This window comes from Notothenia rossii (assembly GCF_949606895.1).
Source record: "Notothenia rossii genome assembly, chromosome: 9".
Classification (NCBI taxonomy): domain Eukaryota; kingdom Metazoa; phylum Chordata; class Actinopteri; order Perciformes; family Nototheniidae; genus Notothenia; species Notothenia rossii.
The window spans coordinates 48,856,338-48,874,103 of NC_136907.1; the positions used below are offsets into that span (position 1 = coordinate 48,856,338).

Here is a 17,766-nt window from a genome sequence, read left to right on the forward strand (position 1 = left end):
ATTAACGTTCATTGGATTGCACACTTTGTTTGTTTGTGTGGATATGTAGCACATTAACATTTTAATAGCACTTAATGACTGACTGAATGGAAATGACAGTAAATGAAAATATAAAACGAAAAAAGCGATCATGAAAATGTTTCCAAAAAATTAATAAAATGATTTTTGACCACTTTGTTGTTCAGATATATCACATATTTGTAACTAAATGATACATGAATTGAAACAAAATATGGTATAAACTGAGGAGTGACTCTCGTGAGGTTCATTTATTTTCTTAACTCCGCTGGGGTACTGCTCTCATGTCAAGAATAAGAAGCATGAGATCAGTGCATGCACTGCATCGTCCAATCAGTGAGCGATACACAGTAAGGGGGCGGGGTGAGTATCTGAGGATTTCATCGTAGGATGGACTGGTGGTTCCTCGATTATTGCTCCTCCATTATCGCTCCTCGCTCCTCGGTCCTCCGGCAGAAATAAGAGCCATGGGACGATACTCAAGATGGTGCAGACAAATCAACTTCCGGTGAGACCGAGGACCGAGGAGCGAGGAAATGAAAATAGTCGACCTGAGACAGGGCCCGAGCATCTCTCTATGCTTCCCTGGTGGGAGGGACTAAACGCAGGGAAACGACGCAAGTGAGGGAAACAAGGAATCCATTTAACCGAAGTGAGATGCAGCTCATGTCCGGTAGATGTCTCACTAACACTAGAATATTAAGGGGTCAGCTGTGTGCTGGAGTTTCTGTTGATTTTGTACAAAAGTGAACTCAGTTGATATTTACACAGTCGACCAGGAAGTCTTCCGCCACATTGTCCTCCAGGAGACGCTCCACTATCTTCAGGGCTCTCTTCTCCAGATCATACTGCTGCCGTAACTTGTCCTTCACCAACTCTCTCCTGACAGAGGACAGTTCACACGTTAGAGGAAGTGCTTTTACTGAAGACATGTTTCACTATCATTTTGGCTGTAAAAGAGGTTAGTGGTGGAGGTAGAGAAAAAAATCAAAGTACAGTCTTAAAGATAAGTGTCTGAGAAGGTACACTCTCTAGGAACACTACGTTCAACTCTATCTGTCATCCTCCAAACAGGGACTTTAAATGAAAATATGTTATTTCTCACCTTCTTGCTTCTTCTTCGGCAGCCATTGCTCTGACGCCTGTCCGCTCTGCCAGCATTATTCAAATCAGAGATTGAGATCAGATCCTCTACTTAGGTAGAAGTACTAATAATACACTGTAAACACACTCAATTACAAGTAAGAGTACTCAATTGAGATCAGAACTTAAGTCAAAGTATATACAGTGGGGCAAAAAAGTATTTAGTCAGCCACCAATTGTGTAAGTTCTCCCACTTAAAAAGATGAGAGGCCTGTAATTTTCATCCTAGGTATACCTCAACTATGAGAAAAAAAAAATCCTGAAAATCACATTGTCTGATTTTTAAAGAATTTATTTGCAAATTATGGTGGAAAATAAGTATTTGGTCAATAACAAAAGTTAATCTCAATACTTTGTTATATACCCTTTGTTGGCAATGAAAGAGGTCAGACGTTTTCTGTAAGTCTTCACAAGGTTTTCACACACTGTTGCTGGTATTTTGGCCGATTCCTCCATGCAGATCTCCTCTAGAGCATTGACGTTTTGGGGCTGTCGCTGGGCAACACAGACTTTCAACTCCCTCCAAAGATTTTCTATGGGGTTGAGATCTGGAGACTGGCTAGGCCACTCCAGGACCTTCAAATGCTTCTTACGAAGCCACTCCTTCGTTGCCCGGGCGGTGTGTTTGGGATCATTGTCATGCTGAAAGACCCAGCCACGTTTCATCTTCAATGCCCTTGCTGATGGAAGGAGGTTGTCACTCAAAATCTACATGGCCCCATTCATTCTTTCCTTTACACGGATCAGTCGTCCTGGTCCCTTTGCAGTTCAGTCTTCCCAGCCTGGTGCAGGTCTAGAATTTTGTTTCTGGTTTCCTTTGACAGCTCTTTGGTCTTGGCCATAGTGGAGTTTGGAGTGTGACTGTTTGAGGTTGTGGACAGGTGTCTTTTATACTGATAACGAGTTCAAACAGGTGCCATTAATACAGTTAACAAGTGGAGGACAGAGGAGGCTCTTAAAGAAGAAGTTATAGGTCTGTGAGAGCCAGAAATCTTGTTTGTTTGTAGGTGACCAAATACTTATTTTACCGAGGAATTTAACAATTAATTCATTAAAAATCCTACAAATGTGATTTCCTGGATTTTCCCCCCCCATTCTGTCTCTCATAGTTGAAGTGTACCTAGGATGAAAATGACAGGCCTCTCTCATCTTTTTAAGCGGGAGAACTTTCACAATTGGTGGCTGACTAAATACTTTTTTGCCCCACTGTAAGTATGATCAGGAAAATTAACTGCAGAACATTTTCACGCTTTAGATTAGAACTTAAAAAAGTGTTTACATTAAAAATACCAAAACAATTTGCATTCACTATTTTATAATCAACATACATATATATATATATATATATAATATATATATATATATATATATATTATTATATATATATTATTGTTGGATAGAAAATACTCAAATAAATCCGAAGTACCCTAATTGTGTACTTAAGTACAGTGCTTGAGTATACTCAAGTACTCCGTTACTTTCCTCCACTGATGAAAACACTAAAGGCCTGTTGAACTTGTGTTCCAGTCATTTGTATACATATTTTAACTCTTTCTGACTCATGCCAGGATACACACATATTCGGAAAGCCTGATATGGATAAGTAAGAACATATTATTAGTGAAAACCTACCATTTTTAGTAGTTTTAGCAGAGCCTTCGCTCCTTCTCCTCTCCCCCGTCTCCATGTTGTTCCTGTTTGCTACAGCTTGAACTCTGACATACGACGTAGTTCCTTCTACGGCAAGCCTAACGGACAATTCAGCCGTTCGCGCTTTAATCCGGTAGCGTTAGCATGGTATTGTCACCGGGCTGTTTGGACATGTAGTGTGCTAAGGTGGGGATCTACATTTCTGTTCATTTTGTTCCGTTTTTCACTTTTATATTCGGAAACAGGGAGTGGTGTTTTAACTGTTTGTATAGCTAGGCTAGAACAATAACACGTTGTAATGCCTAAAGGCTAGGCTAATTCAGATGTATTCAGTAGCATTCATTCAGAGGCTGCTCCGCTGCGGTGTGAAGAGGAAAACCCGGTGCTTTTCAAGCTCCAGCTCTGAACCGGCCCTGAAACACCGTTGGTGTGAATGAGGTATTTTAGACTTCTATTTTTACAGCAGGCACGTTGTTTATCTGACTTTAACAAATCACAATCAAAATGTTTGCACATGCAGCTGTGGGAGTATGCACTTAGATTAGGAGAGATTTGTACTTGATTATTATATGGTGTGCATTCTTTTTGACAGGAAGCATCCTGTTTGTGTTGGAGGAGTTTCTGTGTGAAGATAACCTGAAGACAGAGAGGATGGCTCTGGAGCAGCTCAGTGATGTGGTCCAGAGATGTGTGAGTCACCACACCCACCTCCTGACATGCATATACACTTTACAACTATTCATGTCTGGGTTCTCCAATTAAATATTTACATATTTTGCATGGACTATGGATAACTTCAATATCTATATTGTAGAGTGGACTGTGGTGCTTTCAAAAAATAAACGGACATTTTTGATGAATTGTAATGAGTTATGTGGATGTAATGGGTTGGTAAAGGCAAATAAACGTACAGTCTAGTAAGTTCAGAAAATGACATCTCTACTATAATGTATTTTTAAAAACCAGTTAAGAAACGATGCAATCAATCAATCAATCAATCAATCAATCAATCAATCAATCAATCTTTATTTATATAGCCCAATATCACAAATGTTACATTTGTCTCAGTGGACTTCACAGTTTGTACAGAATACCAGTATGACACCCCCTGACCCTCACATCGTATGCAATATGACAATATCAGAAATCTAAGATGATATCTCGTACTATGGCACAATATTGATATATTAGTGCTATACTGCCCATCAAATGTATTCACTTTACAATCAAATAAAAGCAGCAAATTGAGCAGTTGGAAACAAGCATTTTGACCATATAAAATGAATTTATTATCATGTCCTACAATAAAAGTCTTTACATGTTTGTTTTTTAATCCTTCACCTGTCTTTCTTTAATACAAGCAAGCCCTCCCTGATGACAGCTACACCTCAGAGGACCATGACGTATTCACCATCTCTGGAAGGACCTGCATCGAGGAGGGAGACAGCGCCCAGGTCCTCAGCATTGTCCTGGATGAGAAGAACCAGGTACTGAGACTGAGCCCTGTTCCAGCACTTAGACTTGTTCACGTGTGTGTTGCACACTGCATTAAAACTCTCCTCTTGTCCCCCTCTCTGCAGGAGATAGTGAGGTGTATGGGCTGGAACCTGCTGCCTCCTCTGATCCAGATTCTGATGAACAAAGACAGCGAGAAGCTCTCTCAATGCCTAGCCATTTTCAACCACCTGCTACAGGTCTGTTCATAAAATATATAGGATAAAACACAAGTTATAATTTGATAAGATCCACTATCCAAACTAGCACAGTGTAGATGCGTAGTAGGTATAATTTTCATTGATATAGCACTTTTAAAACAATGTTACAGAGGGCTGCCGAAATAATTAAATTTGTATCAAAATTGCATTATGGACCAGTGTTTGTTTTGTTTTCAGACCTGCAGACCCAAAGAGCTTCTGATTGGCCTGCTGGAGCAGCTGGAGCAGGACGACCCCGTGGCCATAGCAGAGAGCCTCCACCTGCTGCTGAAGCCTCTGAAGAGACTGTACTGTCAGGGCTGCTGCTGAAGATTATTCATAATGGGTTATGTATTACTTATGGGGCTGAAAAGCTCATTCTGTGGGGACATGGGAACCGGCGAGCAAAACTGTGGACTACTTTGTTACATTACATTACATTACATTACATTGCATTTAGCTGACGCTTTTATCCAAAGCGACTTACAATAAGTGCATTCGACCAGGAAGATACAACCTTTAAGAAAACAGAATCATATAAGTACATCAGGTTTCATAGAGCCAAACATTTCAAGTGCTACTCAACTGGCATTTAGAAAGCCAGCCCTTTATTAGTATATAAGTGCTTTGTTAGTAATTCTATCGCTCGAAGTGGAGTCTAAAGAGATGAGTTTTCAGTTTGCGTCGGAAGATGTGTAATCTATCTGCTGTCCTGATTTCAATGGGGAGCTCATTCCACCATTTTGGAGCCAGGATAGCAAACCCACGTGTTTTTGCTGACGGGAACTTGGGTCCCCCTCGCAGTGCGGGTGCAGCGAGCTGTTTGGCTGATGCAGAGCGGAGTGCACGTGCTGGGGTGTACGGTTTAACCATGTCCTGGATGTAGGAAGGGCCAGATCCATTCACAGCATGGTACGCAAGTACCAGTGTCTTGAAGTGGATTCTAGCAGTTACTGGAAGCCAGTGAAGGGAGCGGAGGAGCGGTGTGGTGTGGGAGAATTTGGGAAGGTTGAAGACCAGACGAGCCGCTGCATTCTGGATGAGCTGCAGAGGTCGGATGGCACATGCAGGTAGACCAGCCAGGAGGGAGTTGCAGTAGTCTAGGCGTGAGATGACGAGAGCCTGGACCAGAATCTGCGCTGATGTCTGGGTCAGCTGGGGACGTATCCTCCTGATGTTGTAAAGCGTGTATCTGCAGCAGCGGGTTGTAGCAGCGATGTTTGCAGTGAAGGACAATTTGTTATCTAGGACCACACCCAGATTCCTTGCAGTCTGAGTCGGGGAAACAACAGAGGTGCCGATGTTGATTGTTAGGTCAAGAGTGGGACAATCTTTTCCCGGAAGGAAGAGCAGTTCAGTCTTGTCAAGGTTGAGCTTGAGGTGATGAGCAGACATCCACCGAGAGATGTCTGCTAGGCAAGCAGAGATGCGTGCGACGACCTGGGTCTTTGAGCGGGGAAAGGACAGAATTAGTTGGGTGTCGTCAGCGTAGCAGTGGTATGAAAAACCATGCGGGCTAATGACAGACCCGAGCGAGTTTGTGTACAGGGAGAAGAGGAGGGGACCAAGAACCGAGCCCTGAGGGACCCCTGTAGTTAATTGACAAGGGTCGGACTCGGACCCTCTCCAAGTAACCCTGTAGGTGCGGTCGTTGAGGTATGAGGTGAGGAGGGAAAGTGCAGTGCCTGAAACTCCAAGTTCTTGGAGAGTGCGAAGGAGGATCCGATGGTTCACTGTGTCGAATGCAGCAGACAGGTCCAGAAGGATGATGACAGAGGAGAGGGAGGCTGCTTTAGCAGTGTGCAGTTCATCAGAGACAGCAAGGAGAGCAGTTTCTGTTGAGTGACCTGCCTTGAAACCAGACTGGTGCGGATCCAGAAGGTTGTTCTGATGGAGATAACAGGAGAGTTGTTTAAAGACAGCGCGTTCAAGTGTTTTAGACAGGAACGGGAGGAGAGAGACGGGCCTGTAGTTAATAACATCAGACGGATTGAGAGTGGGTTTCTTAAGGAAAGGGTTTACTCTTGCCTCCTTGAGACTGTTTGGAAAGTGACCAGAAGTTAGAGAAGTGTTGATGAAATGGGTGAGAAATGGTAGAATATCAGGAGCGATAGTCTGAAGGAGGTTTGAGGGGATAGGGTCCAGAGAACAGGTGGTAGGACGGGCAGAGGTAACGAGGGTAAGAACCTCACTTGGAGAGAGAGGGGAGAAGGAGGTCAGTGTGTGGGTGAAGGGAGGGTCTGGTGACCCAGCGGTGAGTAAAGGTGAGTCAGAAAAGGAAGAGCGAATATCATCAACCTTTTTTTCAAAGTGGTTAACAAAGTCGCTTGACAGAAGGGAGGAGGGGGGAGGTGCTTTGGGAGGGTCCAAGAGGGTGGAGAAGATAGAAAATAGTTTTTTGGGATTGGAATAGGAAGATTGGATCTTATCTTGAAAGAAAGTGCTTTTTGCCTGAGAGATGGAAGCAGAGAAAGAGGAGAGGAGAGCCTGATAGGTTAGGAGGTCGTCATGGTGTTTGGATTTCCACCATTTCCGCTCTGCTGCCCGAAGGATGGTTCTATTAGCACGCAGTGCGTCATTTAGCCAGGGAGCAGGAGGGGACTGACGAGCCGGCCGCGATGTGAGAGGACAGAGAGAGTCCAGAGAGGATGAGAGAGTAGTTAATTGTTAGTTGCCAGTGAAAAAAAGGAGAGTAAAATTAAAGATTTCAATTATATATGTTGATATATATTTTGATATATTTGTTTTACTTTGTGAACATGTATGTCTATGATAATAAAAGAGGAATGTATTACGTATATTTATCAAATATATAAAAACATTTCCATCCGGTTTTTAAAACTCCAAGTACATCCAAAGATATTCATTTTATTGTGATACAGAACGGAGAGAAGCATGAAATATTCTGTTAAGCTTTTTTTTTTTCACGAAACTGTCTCTCAGGGCTACTTAACATTTAATAAACTATGAATGTGTCATACTCACTTAACGGGAAGAAACTCAGCTAACTGATGATACGAACCATTTTTACCGAAACAAAACACAAGTCTCACAAGAAGCGTCTAAATTAGCCCTGAGCGAAAAAATGCTAACGCACTTAGCACAGAACTCTAGGTATAAATACTTTATTACTTATCGGATCTGCACAAACAAGTTATAAGCTAGCAAGCTGAGATTCCACAGATTATAGAGGTGTTAGTATCATCACTGAGCGATCAGAACTCGCGACATGGGAAGCAAACACAGACATCACGACACGGAGCTTTATGGAGCAAAAACGGGAGAAATGTCTTACCTGTTGCTGTTTCTGATCAAAAGTTGTGTTCAATGGCATTAAAACGAGAAAAACGCTGCTGAAGGTTAATCCATAATCAATAGATTTATTTTAATAGAAAATGATAAAAGTAGGGTAGACATGTGGATATTATCCGGCTGAACAAAACGTGCATTTATCTGACAGGTATGTTTCCCACAGATCTTATTTTGAGCTATTTTCTAAAATCCTATGGAGAAATATCATTGCTTTTTTGTGGAGGGAACCAATGCGCAGCTTACTTCCGGGTTTTAGGACACGTCGCTGCAGCTCTCTCGTCTGCTCTTCACACACCACACTTTTCGCGGCACACGTACTTACAGCAAATCAGCTCTGAATTATGTGAGATGACGTATGGTGGGGATGGCAGCTCAGTGCCCCTATGGTCATTATTCTTTTGACACACACATTAAACAGGAAAATACTCTAAGCATGCGCAGTGTAGTTTTTACAGTCACCGTTCACTTAGACAGGGAGAGGGAGAGGGAGGGGCTAGATCGGGGCTTGACCCACGTCGCTCAAGACAGCTCAATAGGCACACTGTAGACACTAATTAGAAGAACACAGACTAAAACAGCAATCTACAGACGAATCAGATGATTAAACATGATCTTAAAATATATTTTAGAATTCATGTTTTAGCATTTTTTTGTAATCGTTATTTTTCATACTTTCTGCTGACACTAGGTGGGGCTTTATCCCACCTGCCCCTAATGACCAGTCGCCACTGGCTCTGACTGTTAAAAAGAGATGTCAATCAGCAAAATCGACCGAGGGGGGCCGGAGATATGGAAAATCCACACAAATGACCCCAGAAGTGTTTTTTTTGTTGCTAAACCTCTCTTAAAAAGGTCAAATGTCACTTTTTTTCCATCAATCTTGATACAGGGTACTTATTATATGTTATCGATTGGATTCCTAAAGCTTTTAGTCTACTAACCAATCATTCAAGGGTGGTTTTCACTATAAGTAATGGTTTATTTTTGGATGGACACTATCATTTACATTTTTTTACTATGTTCAATCTGAATTTACTTTATAATAAAAAAAATCTATATTGATTCTGACTCTTCTACATCCAACTCACAGGTTTATCATTGCTTTGAGAAAAAATATTATTAATGTACCCATTTTAGAAGGGAAGATATGGTCATTTGTTCTGGGAATGTCATTTTCGTCCACAGGTTAAATAATTTACTGACATTTTTGCATGAAAAATGTTTTGTAATAATAATCCAAATATTTGGCGTTGCATCTTCCTGGGATGCATTAGTCCACTTTCTGTTGCAGATTTACTAGAACTATGTTCTGAATGTACTTGCTCCACATGTGGACTCAGACAGATGCATCACCTCTCCTCCGTGTCTCCCTATCAGTGCTGCTGTGCCTGGGCAGCCGGAAGGCCTCGTCTCTGGGCATGACTCTGTGCTCTGTGCTGGATCAGCTGGCCAAACTGCCTCTGCCTCACACCAAGGAGCAGGAGGAGGACGACGTGTTCTCCCTGTGTCGCTGCTGCAATGATATCACAGACTTCATCAAGCCCTTTGTCCAGGAGGCCAGGCAGAACCTCCAGAATAGAGAGGGGAACATCCAGAGAACAGACAGGGTGGGGTGGGAGCTGGGCCGGGACAAGGAGGACGAGCTGGGGACAGAACTGCTGAAGTTGTGAGTGGGAAGTTTTAGATGATTGCTTATTAAATATCTGCAGCATGCTGAACATTGACTCTGTGTTCCTGTCTGCAGCTGTATGAAGACGCTGAGTCACACTCTGCTGGAGGCGCAGCTCAAAGACCCCGACACTCTGCCAGAGTCCCCCCTCAGGGACTTCGCCACAGACATTTTGGTACGGAAATTAAATCACTAATATTGTGTGAAAAGCGCATGCTGACCAGTGACTGGAGTATGAAGGTTGGGATGGGTCCTGCTAATCGGGGTACTTACTAAAGCAATAAGGCAATGAAACTTTACTTCATAATCTGTCTGAAATAATACAATATTGATATTTTAAATGTTCTAGATTTATATGATTTTGAAATGTATGTTCTACCTAATTATTGACTTTGTTGGATTGGAGGTTTATTTTATAGCATATGTTTTATGTTTTATTAATTTTTATTTAGCAGACAAGCTCCTCTTTGTTTACAGCGGGTTATTTTTGGTTATAGGGAGGATCCAAACATCAACCAAAACTCATTTGTATTCAAATATTTGTAAACAACCATACATTTGAAATATATATATACTAATAATACTAATAATTCATGGCATTTATTTTAGCACTTTTACAAGTGCTCAAAGCGCCTTACATCACATATTACATATATTAGACATGTAATACATCAAGACTGTGGACAATACCCACAGGAGCAGTTTTGGGTGAGGTGTACTGTCCAATGACACGGCGACATGTTGATCAGCAGATACAGGACTCACATTTGGTTGGTCGACACTGCCAGATGGTTTGTTAATTGTGTGTGTGTGTGTGTGTGTGTGTGTGTGTGTGTGTGTGTGTGTGTGTGTGTGTGTGTGTGTGTGTGTGTGTGTGTGTGTGTGTGTGTGTGTGTGTGTGTGTGTGTGTGTGTGTGTGTGTGTGTGTGTGTGTGTGTGTGTGTGTGTGTGTGTGTGTGTGTGTGTGTGTGTGTGTGTGTGTGTGTGTGTGTGTGTGTGTGTGTGTGTGTGTGTGTGTGTGTGTGTGTGTGTGTGTGTGTGTGTGTGTGTGTGTGTGTGTGTGTGTGTGTGTGTGTGTGTGGGTGTGTGTGTCAGACCAGCCTGAGTGCTGTGGGCGAGTCCCTCCCCAGCCTGGTGTTCCAGCCCCTGCTGAAGAGGAGGCAGGTCCCGGGCTTCCTGGAGGAGGAGGTGCGGTACCCCAAAGAGTCTCTGGCCTGCCTGGCCCACCTGCTGTTCGTCCACCACCTGGCGGCTGACGCTTTCCCCAGTGTCTTCAGGTACCAGAGAGCAATATCTGCTGTCATAGAGGTGTCAGGGCTCTGATGCCCTGTAGGAGCTTCCTCCAAAGTGGATATATATGAACAATGGACAGTACTGACGGTCGTTTGTACAGCTTAAACACCTAATAGAAGGGGGACTTTCAACCTGGACCCCATTTTTCTTCAGTTTTTTATGTCCAAGTGTCTTATGGTGACAACAGTTATTTAAATAGGTCCTTGCCTCTGACAGGCTCAGATAGACAGATTATATACAGAATATCTGTATTTCTGAGAAATAAAACATTTGCTTTAGCTTTCAACTTGATGCAGTCTGTTTCTAACCAAGTCTCGCTCGTTCTGCAATCTTGCGTTGCAACCACATTGTCAGAATCGGATGAATATTTAGCCAGGAAATATATTTTGGATAAAACTCAGCTACGCTTCAACAACAAACTCTGACAACACCTAGGCCCTTTCTCATTTCTTTAATTCCCCTCCTCGACTCCCCTCCTCGACTCCTATCCTCGTGTCTTAGTCCCGCCCACAGGAGATGCGAGCGGAGGACTGAGGAAGGGAACCGAGGAGAGAGGAGGGGAAGCTGCAGGCGGTTAGGGAAATGAGAACTCCTCTCCTCTGAGCGGTCATTTTAAATAGACGTCCATTAATGATGACAGGAGGCACAGCAGCCCTCTGTCTGATGGACAGATGTGTTCATAACACACACACGCATATATATAAATATATACAATTTCAGATTTCAAACAAGTATGAGAGCACTCTCATAATAACGTAACACTATCAGAGACTGGATATATGCCCCTCTTTAACTCTCACTCATATTCCACAGTTGTCATTGGCCCACAAGTGACATGAAACAATGACAGTGTTGTGTGAAACTTATATTATTAAAGAAATGATTAAATTGACGTTGCAAATGTTCTCCTGAGCCATCACATCGCTTTCACTCTATACTGGACCTAACTCAGCAAAGCCTCTTAAATTCCACGACATAAGAAAATAGGGTCCAGGTTAAAATAAAATAAAGTACCCTTTTAAAATAACATCCTGAATTAAGATGCATTGTTAACCCTCCTGACCCTCTGTGTTCACAGTCCTGTGTTTGCTCTCCGGTGTAACATGGAGCACGTCTACCTGCTGTTGTCCAGGTGAGTACACACAGACCCAATATCATTTCATTAGCATTAGCTCAGTTTTACCGCTGGCAGTGTGCATGATAGTTAGCTTTCATAAAACAATGTATAAAGCATAAATGAGGATGTACTTTGTCAAAAATGTACAGCATCAAGCCGAACAAAGCCATGTGAAGGAGATTGATAAAAAACAAAGTCTTAATGAAATTCATGATAAAATAATCAGGGTGCTTCCACAGCATAACTACTATTATATTGCAGAAATGCAAACTTCTTCAGGTTAATGTCTGGTGTGTGCTGTGTTTGAGCTGAACCCTCATAACTTGTTTTTTTTATTGACAGAACTGAGGAGTCCAGGATTCAGAAAGGACTGGTGAGTTCAACTGAAACATACATTTCAAGATTATTTGTTTGTTTTTTGCAACATGCTCGAGATTTGTATTGTGGTTACTGTTCAAATATAACCCAGGTGATTTGTAGCTTCAAGAGAAAAAAGGATGAAAATGTTCTGATACTCGTCCAGCTGTTATAGAGAACTGGATCTTAAGATATCCATTCTTATTACTAAGCTTCCACAGTCTAACCTAAACGCTGTGTGATCTCCATCTCAGGAGCTGTATGAGAAGAGCCTGGTGCGGGTGGAGAACGGCAGCCTGCCTGCAGACCTGCTGGAGATCAGAAGCTTCCTCACCGTCCCTCAGGTGATTCAGGATCAGCTGTTGCTCTGCTGGGACCCTCACAGCGTTATGATGCTCACTGATTGATTTCCCTGTTTGTTTCCAGAACTTGGTGAAGGTGATGACGTTATGTACGAGGCATGATTTGGTAAGTCTTCGCATTAGCAGATGATTTAGCAATCGTGTGCAAAGGCTACATTAGGTGTAATATATATACGGTAATTCAATATAATATACTGTAGTTTGCGATATATTCATTGTCCTATGTGTTTTAGTTTTTAACCTTTTAAGGTTCTTTGTATATTTCAATTTCAATTTGGTGTAAATACTTGTCTTTGTTATTTTTTTAATGCGAAATAGTTTCTTAAAAATACTTATTTTATGACCTATATTTTGTACCTACTATTGCAACTTATTCTCTTAGAATGTTTATGTTTGCACCACCAGACACCATATCAAATTTCTTGTATGTGTAACGTACCTGGCAATAAACTTGATTCTGATTCTGAACAATAATGCAATAGATAATGGAATTAAAGGGACAGTTCACCCTAAAATCTAAAACATATATTTCTCCTCCTAACTGTAATGTTTTTCATCTATCGAGATTGTATGGCAATGATGACCCGGATACTTAAGATAATCCAAAGACTTTGATTTGGGCGGTTTCATTTACGGAACGACCTTCTTGTTGACCTTACCAACAGGAAGACGGTAGCATTCATCTGCACCGGGATGAGGTGTACACTTTTGTAAACCCTTTCGCCCATTGTTTATAATTCACATGTAAAATGTGCTTTTTCCATGTGAATTTGAATCAAAATGCTATTTCACATGTAACTAGAAGTGCTCTCGGAGAGTCATCCCCAATCTCGCATGCTTTCTTTTAAAATATTTATTTAGTGATATAAAGGTTAATGTACATGGTCTTCCCCTCTGCAGACTGTACATCAGCTAGCTCAGGAGAACCTCTGGGGGTGTGGCATGCTTTCATCTACAAAGTCATTCAGTATGAAACTGTTCTCAACAAGCTCTGTAGATTCTCTTCAGTAACTGGGTCAAGATTTCTGAAAAGAGACATTGCTATTAAGTTTTTCAAAAAATCTTTTGGGTGCTCTGAGCGCCACATGCTGAGTGCCATTTAGTTTCTTCTTTGAGGGGGAGGAAGGCAACTCTAACACTCTGCAACTCACACTAAGACAATTTAGAGACAGTAGGAAGCACTGTAGGTAAGAGGAACACATTGATTTGATTTGAAATGTCCCTTTAACGATGGCTTAGATTTAAATTAGGTCCCACTTCATTTGTATCTATTATTTTCTAGAGTATTTTTGTATAATAGATATTCTTTTAATATTTCCTTCTGTGCCCACAGAGAACCAGAGGTCTGAAGGTGCTGCAGCTGAGCATCGATAAGCTCAACACTGAAGCCAAGTACAACTTTTTCCAGTAAGTTCCACTTGTCTTCCATAAACATCTCCTCCTGTCCCACCCTGCAGCAGACTGACTCTCAACTCTACCTTTGTTTCAGGTACATGCTGAAAACCAGCAGTCACTCAGGAGTGGAAGGCTACGTCATCAAAAACATAAAGAATCAGATCGACGCTGCGCTACAGGTCTGATGCTGAACTAAGAGCTACATTATGGTTGTGTACTGTAGTCCAAAATGTCTTTTACAAAGCATCTTTCTTTCCTTCCTTCCTTCCTTCCTTTCCTTCCTTCCTTCCTTCCTTCCTTAGCCGGGGAACAGTAACTTGTGGTTTGAGGGGGCGCAGCTGCTGCCTCTGCTGAGGAAGGTTCTGGTTCTGCCCGACGGGCCGGAGACCGACCTGCTGCAATACCTGGACAGGTCAGCACACTCAACACTGCATCCATTTTATATGCCCCAGCTCATTGGAACATTTCCCAGCATGCATTAGGGCGAGAGTTCATAGCAACTACACCAGTGGTTTTCAAACTGTGTGGAGGTTATGCAGGGGGGGGCGCGGGAAGAAATTGTAAACAAACACTGCTCGAAAATAAATCTATAAAATGGAGATGTTTTTAACACGGCCGTCAAAGCAGCTGAGTCCGGAGCTTAATGTCGTTTTGTCCGATGTTATAACCACCGTCAATTACATCAAAACAAGACCACTGAAAGCTTGCCTTTTCTCCGTATTGTGCGAGGGGATGGGCTCCGAGTACACAGCTGTTCTTTTTCACAGCGAGTCCCGATGGCTCTCTCGGGGAAAAAGTGCTGTCCAGGGTGCTGGCGCTTAAAGATGAGATCAGAATCTTCTTGGAGGAGGAGGGGAACGATCTTGCCATTGATAGGCTATGTGTGGAATAGGAATTGTATAGTGATGTGATCGTTTGCAACCTGCAGTAGAAATAGTAGTTCAGTGTTCATTCATATATTTTCTTTAAATCTATTTTTCACTTTTGTTCATGTGTAATCCATAATAAAATATAAAATGATATTTGGATCTTTGTATCTTATTATTATTATTAGCAAAGAAAATGTAATGTTTTTACAACAATATACAATTAATCCTACCAATATAGAAGGGAACCGGGTTAGGGGGTCCCGAAAATATTTCCAATACCCAAGGGGGTCCCGACTGAAAAAGTTTGGGGACCACTGAACTACACAATTAAGAAAATAGTCAGTGAGCTTTTTCTCCTGACTGTATGATTTGAGGTTATTGTGTATTGCTTTATTAATCACTAAAGTATGTTTTTATAGATAAAGCCAATGTTAACAATTATTTATTCTATCAAGCATTAGTGTGCTTCCAGGCATGAGTACATCAGTTTTACATAGACTCAAATGTACTTTTGTCCCCATTGTCAAATGAATAAAATATGAAAGTTTAGTTTAGAGTGACACTAATTGAAGTATAGGATAACAAATGACTCAACTATGTCACATGTAACACTGTATCAGGGCCATTTATAGGTGAACAGTTTTTTATGTAGCCAGCAGTGGGGAGGGGTTGTGAAGTTACAGTACATCACTTAATCCGCCTCACTTCTCGAAGATGATGGTTCACCACTATCCTTCAAGGTTTTAATAATGCGTTGGAGAGTTCTTAACCTGATGTTATTAATTTTAGCAATCTCCTTAGTTGTTTTCTTTGCTCGATACAGGCCAATACTTGGATCCTTCCTTGACCTCTATATGCTGTTGTAGTGCTACCATGTCATTATTACATGATTATGTTCATACAAAAGTGAGTGGGTGAACCTGATTGTTTGTGTCGTTTTAAACAGAATCATGGAGTCTCTGAACCTGCTGCGTTACCTCGTTATCAGAGACAAAGTGACAGAGAACCAGGTGAGGGTTGTACCTGAGTGAATGCTAGTTGGATGATTTTACAAACATCCATTCTTGTTTCTGATTCCCATGGTGCATCAGTGAATTCAACTCATCGTATGTTTCCGCTGCTGTTCTTGCAGACGGGGATCTGGACGGAGCTGTATAAGATAGAAGATACGTTCCTGAAGCCGCTGCGTGTCGGAGTAAACATGTCGAGAGCTCACTACGAGAGGGAGCTCCACGACACCCTGGCGACCAAGAGGGGCAAGGTCAAAGGTCAGACCAACACACTTATGTCTTTAGAGAGGTGCAGGAATGAGTCCTAAAAAATATTAGTTACATTTTAGCACTTATGGTTCCCTCGTCTCAAAAAAGGTTTGTGGGAAGATGCGTAAAATGAGTTATGTGGTTAACACAAACTGAAGAGATTTGAACTTTATAACCTGAACTTTTTGAAAATGGATCAGTAAATACCCCGCTGGTGAATGTCTGAAGCTTTTACGTGTTTAAGGTCCCATGTCATGGCCATTTCTACTGATCATATTTCCATTGTTGAGGTATACTAAAATAGATTTATATTGTGTAATTTTCCAAACTCACATTGGTTTCTCATACAGCATCTCTGTATAGTATGTGTATTCACTCTCTGTCCTAAACGGCTTGTTGGAACCGCCCCCCCCCCCCCCCCCCCACCCTTTTACTTCAGGCAATTACGCTTCAAAAATCATAAACTGGTGTAAGTATGTGAAGATTAACCTGCTGAACATCTAAGTATCATAGACATGTGGTTCCCACAGAGCTTATTTCCTGCTGTATTCAGAAATCCTTTGGAAAGTCCCGTTAGCTTTTTTGAGGGAGCCCTTGCGATGCTAACTTCCGTAACAAATCCGTCATTATTGCACGACTAATTCAGTTTCACAATTATTATCCAATCAAAAGCTTTTGCAGAATAACACCTTTTTATACAAAAGCCTGTAAAAATGTGATAAAGTATTTAATATACATGTTTACGTATCCGCAGCGGAGTCCATGCTTTCTGTGTCCGTTGGCAAAGAGAAGCTGCCCAACATGACCTCAGAGTCTCAGATCCAGGTCAGTGATTCTCTTATACAAATCGTGATTGTTTTCATACTGTGCTGATAGAAATGTACTGATTGAATTTGAATGTGTTCCCCCAGGCTCTGCACTCGGCCTTGCACACCTTCGACATGATCGAGAGTGTGTTGGTGCGGATAGAGGAGCTCACCGAGGTGAAGGATAATCTTTAAGCCGAGCCGACGAGTTTTGTTCCTCATCGTCTCAGGGGCGAGCCAACAAAAGCCTTCAATGTTCTGTTGATTTATTCTGTTTAAGAAAAGCAACAGAAGTCTGTAAAACATTATTTTCAAGTGTTTCATGTCTTTTTCTTTTGGTATTTCAGCAGGTGCTTTCAAATTTGCATTGTGTTTATACAAAGATTCAAATGATGGAACATTTGTATTGCTTCTGTAATAAATGTTCAAACTCTTGTACACACGAGTTAAACAAGGTGGAATGTTTCTATTATGAAGTGTGGTTTATTCTGTGGCAAAGCACAATTCAGTTGTGGTTGGTTAATGCTGCATATCTGAAATGTGCATCCAGAAAAATTGCACATACAATGTCAGTTAAAGGTGGGGATGGTGTAATTTAATTTATTTCTTATATTCCATGGAATGCTCTTAACATCCCGATAGCAATGAATATATTGCATGCTTTGAAAATAAATCCATAAAAAAATGTCATTGTGGAAGCTGTGGTACTGTAAAAAGCACGACCAATAATTTTAGCCGGCCCGGCTAAAATAACTGGATACCTGCCTGCCTACCTGCCTGTCAGCCTTCCATCTATGCACAAACTTATCTTGTGTGTGTTGG

At 41.6% G+C, this 17,766-nt stretch overlaps 2 protein-coding genes across 2 annotated transcripts in view; one reads left to right on the forward strand and one right to left on the reverse strand.

The window, feature by feature from the left end:
* Positions 1–2,879, reverse strand: part of rpap2 (RNA polymerase II associated protein 2) — a 27,104-nt gene extending 24,225 nt beyond the window's left edge. The window contains exons 1-3 of the mRNA XM_079651288.1: positions 2,794–2,879; positions 1,124–1,169; positions 786–900 (exon numbers count right to left, since the gene is read on the reverse strand). Of these exons, the coding sequence (XP_079507414.1) occupies positions 786–900; positions 1,124–1,169; positions 2,794–2,848 (216 nt within the window). The 5' untranslated portion in view covers positions 2,849–2,879. The remainder of the gene's footprint in view (positions 1–785; positions 901–1,123; positions 1,170–2,793) is intronic.
* glmna (glomulin, FKBP associated protein a) lies at positions 2,869–17,409 on the forward strand. Its single transcript, XM_079651292.1, has 20 exons — positions 2,869–2,997; positions 3,148–3,249; positions 3,404–3,501; positions 4,173–4,298; positions 4,392–4,505; positions 4,704–4,810; positions 9,193–9,483; positions 9,562–9,661; positions 10,582–10,763; positions 11,858–11,911; positions 12,239–12,269; positions 12,508–12,597; positions 12,680–12,721; positions 13,949–14,022; positions 14,105–14,189; positions 14,313–14,422; positions 15,826–15,889; positions 16,012–16,147; positions 16,893–16,963; positions 17,050–17,409. Exons 3-20 carry the CDS (start codon positions 3,463–3,465, stop codon positions 17,137–17,139), a joined length of 1,806 nt encoding a protein of 601 aa, XP_079507418.1. The 5' UTR covers positions 2,869–2,997; positions 3,148–3,249; positions 3,404–3,462; the 3' UTR covers positions 17,140–17,409.
* The last annotated feature ends 357 nt before the right edge of the window (positions 17,410–17,766 follow it).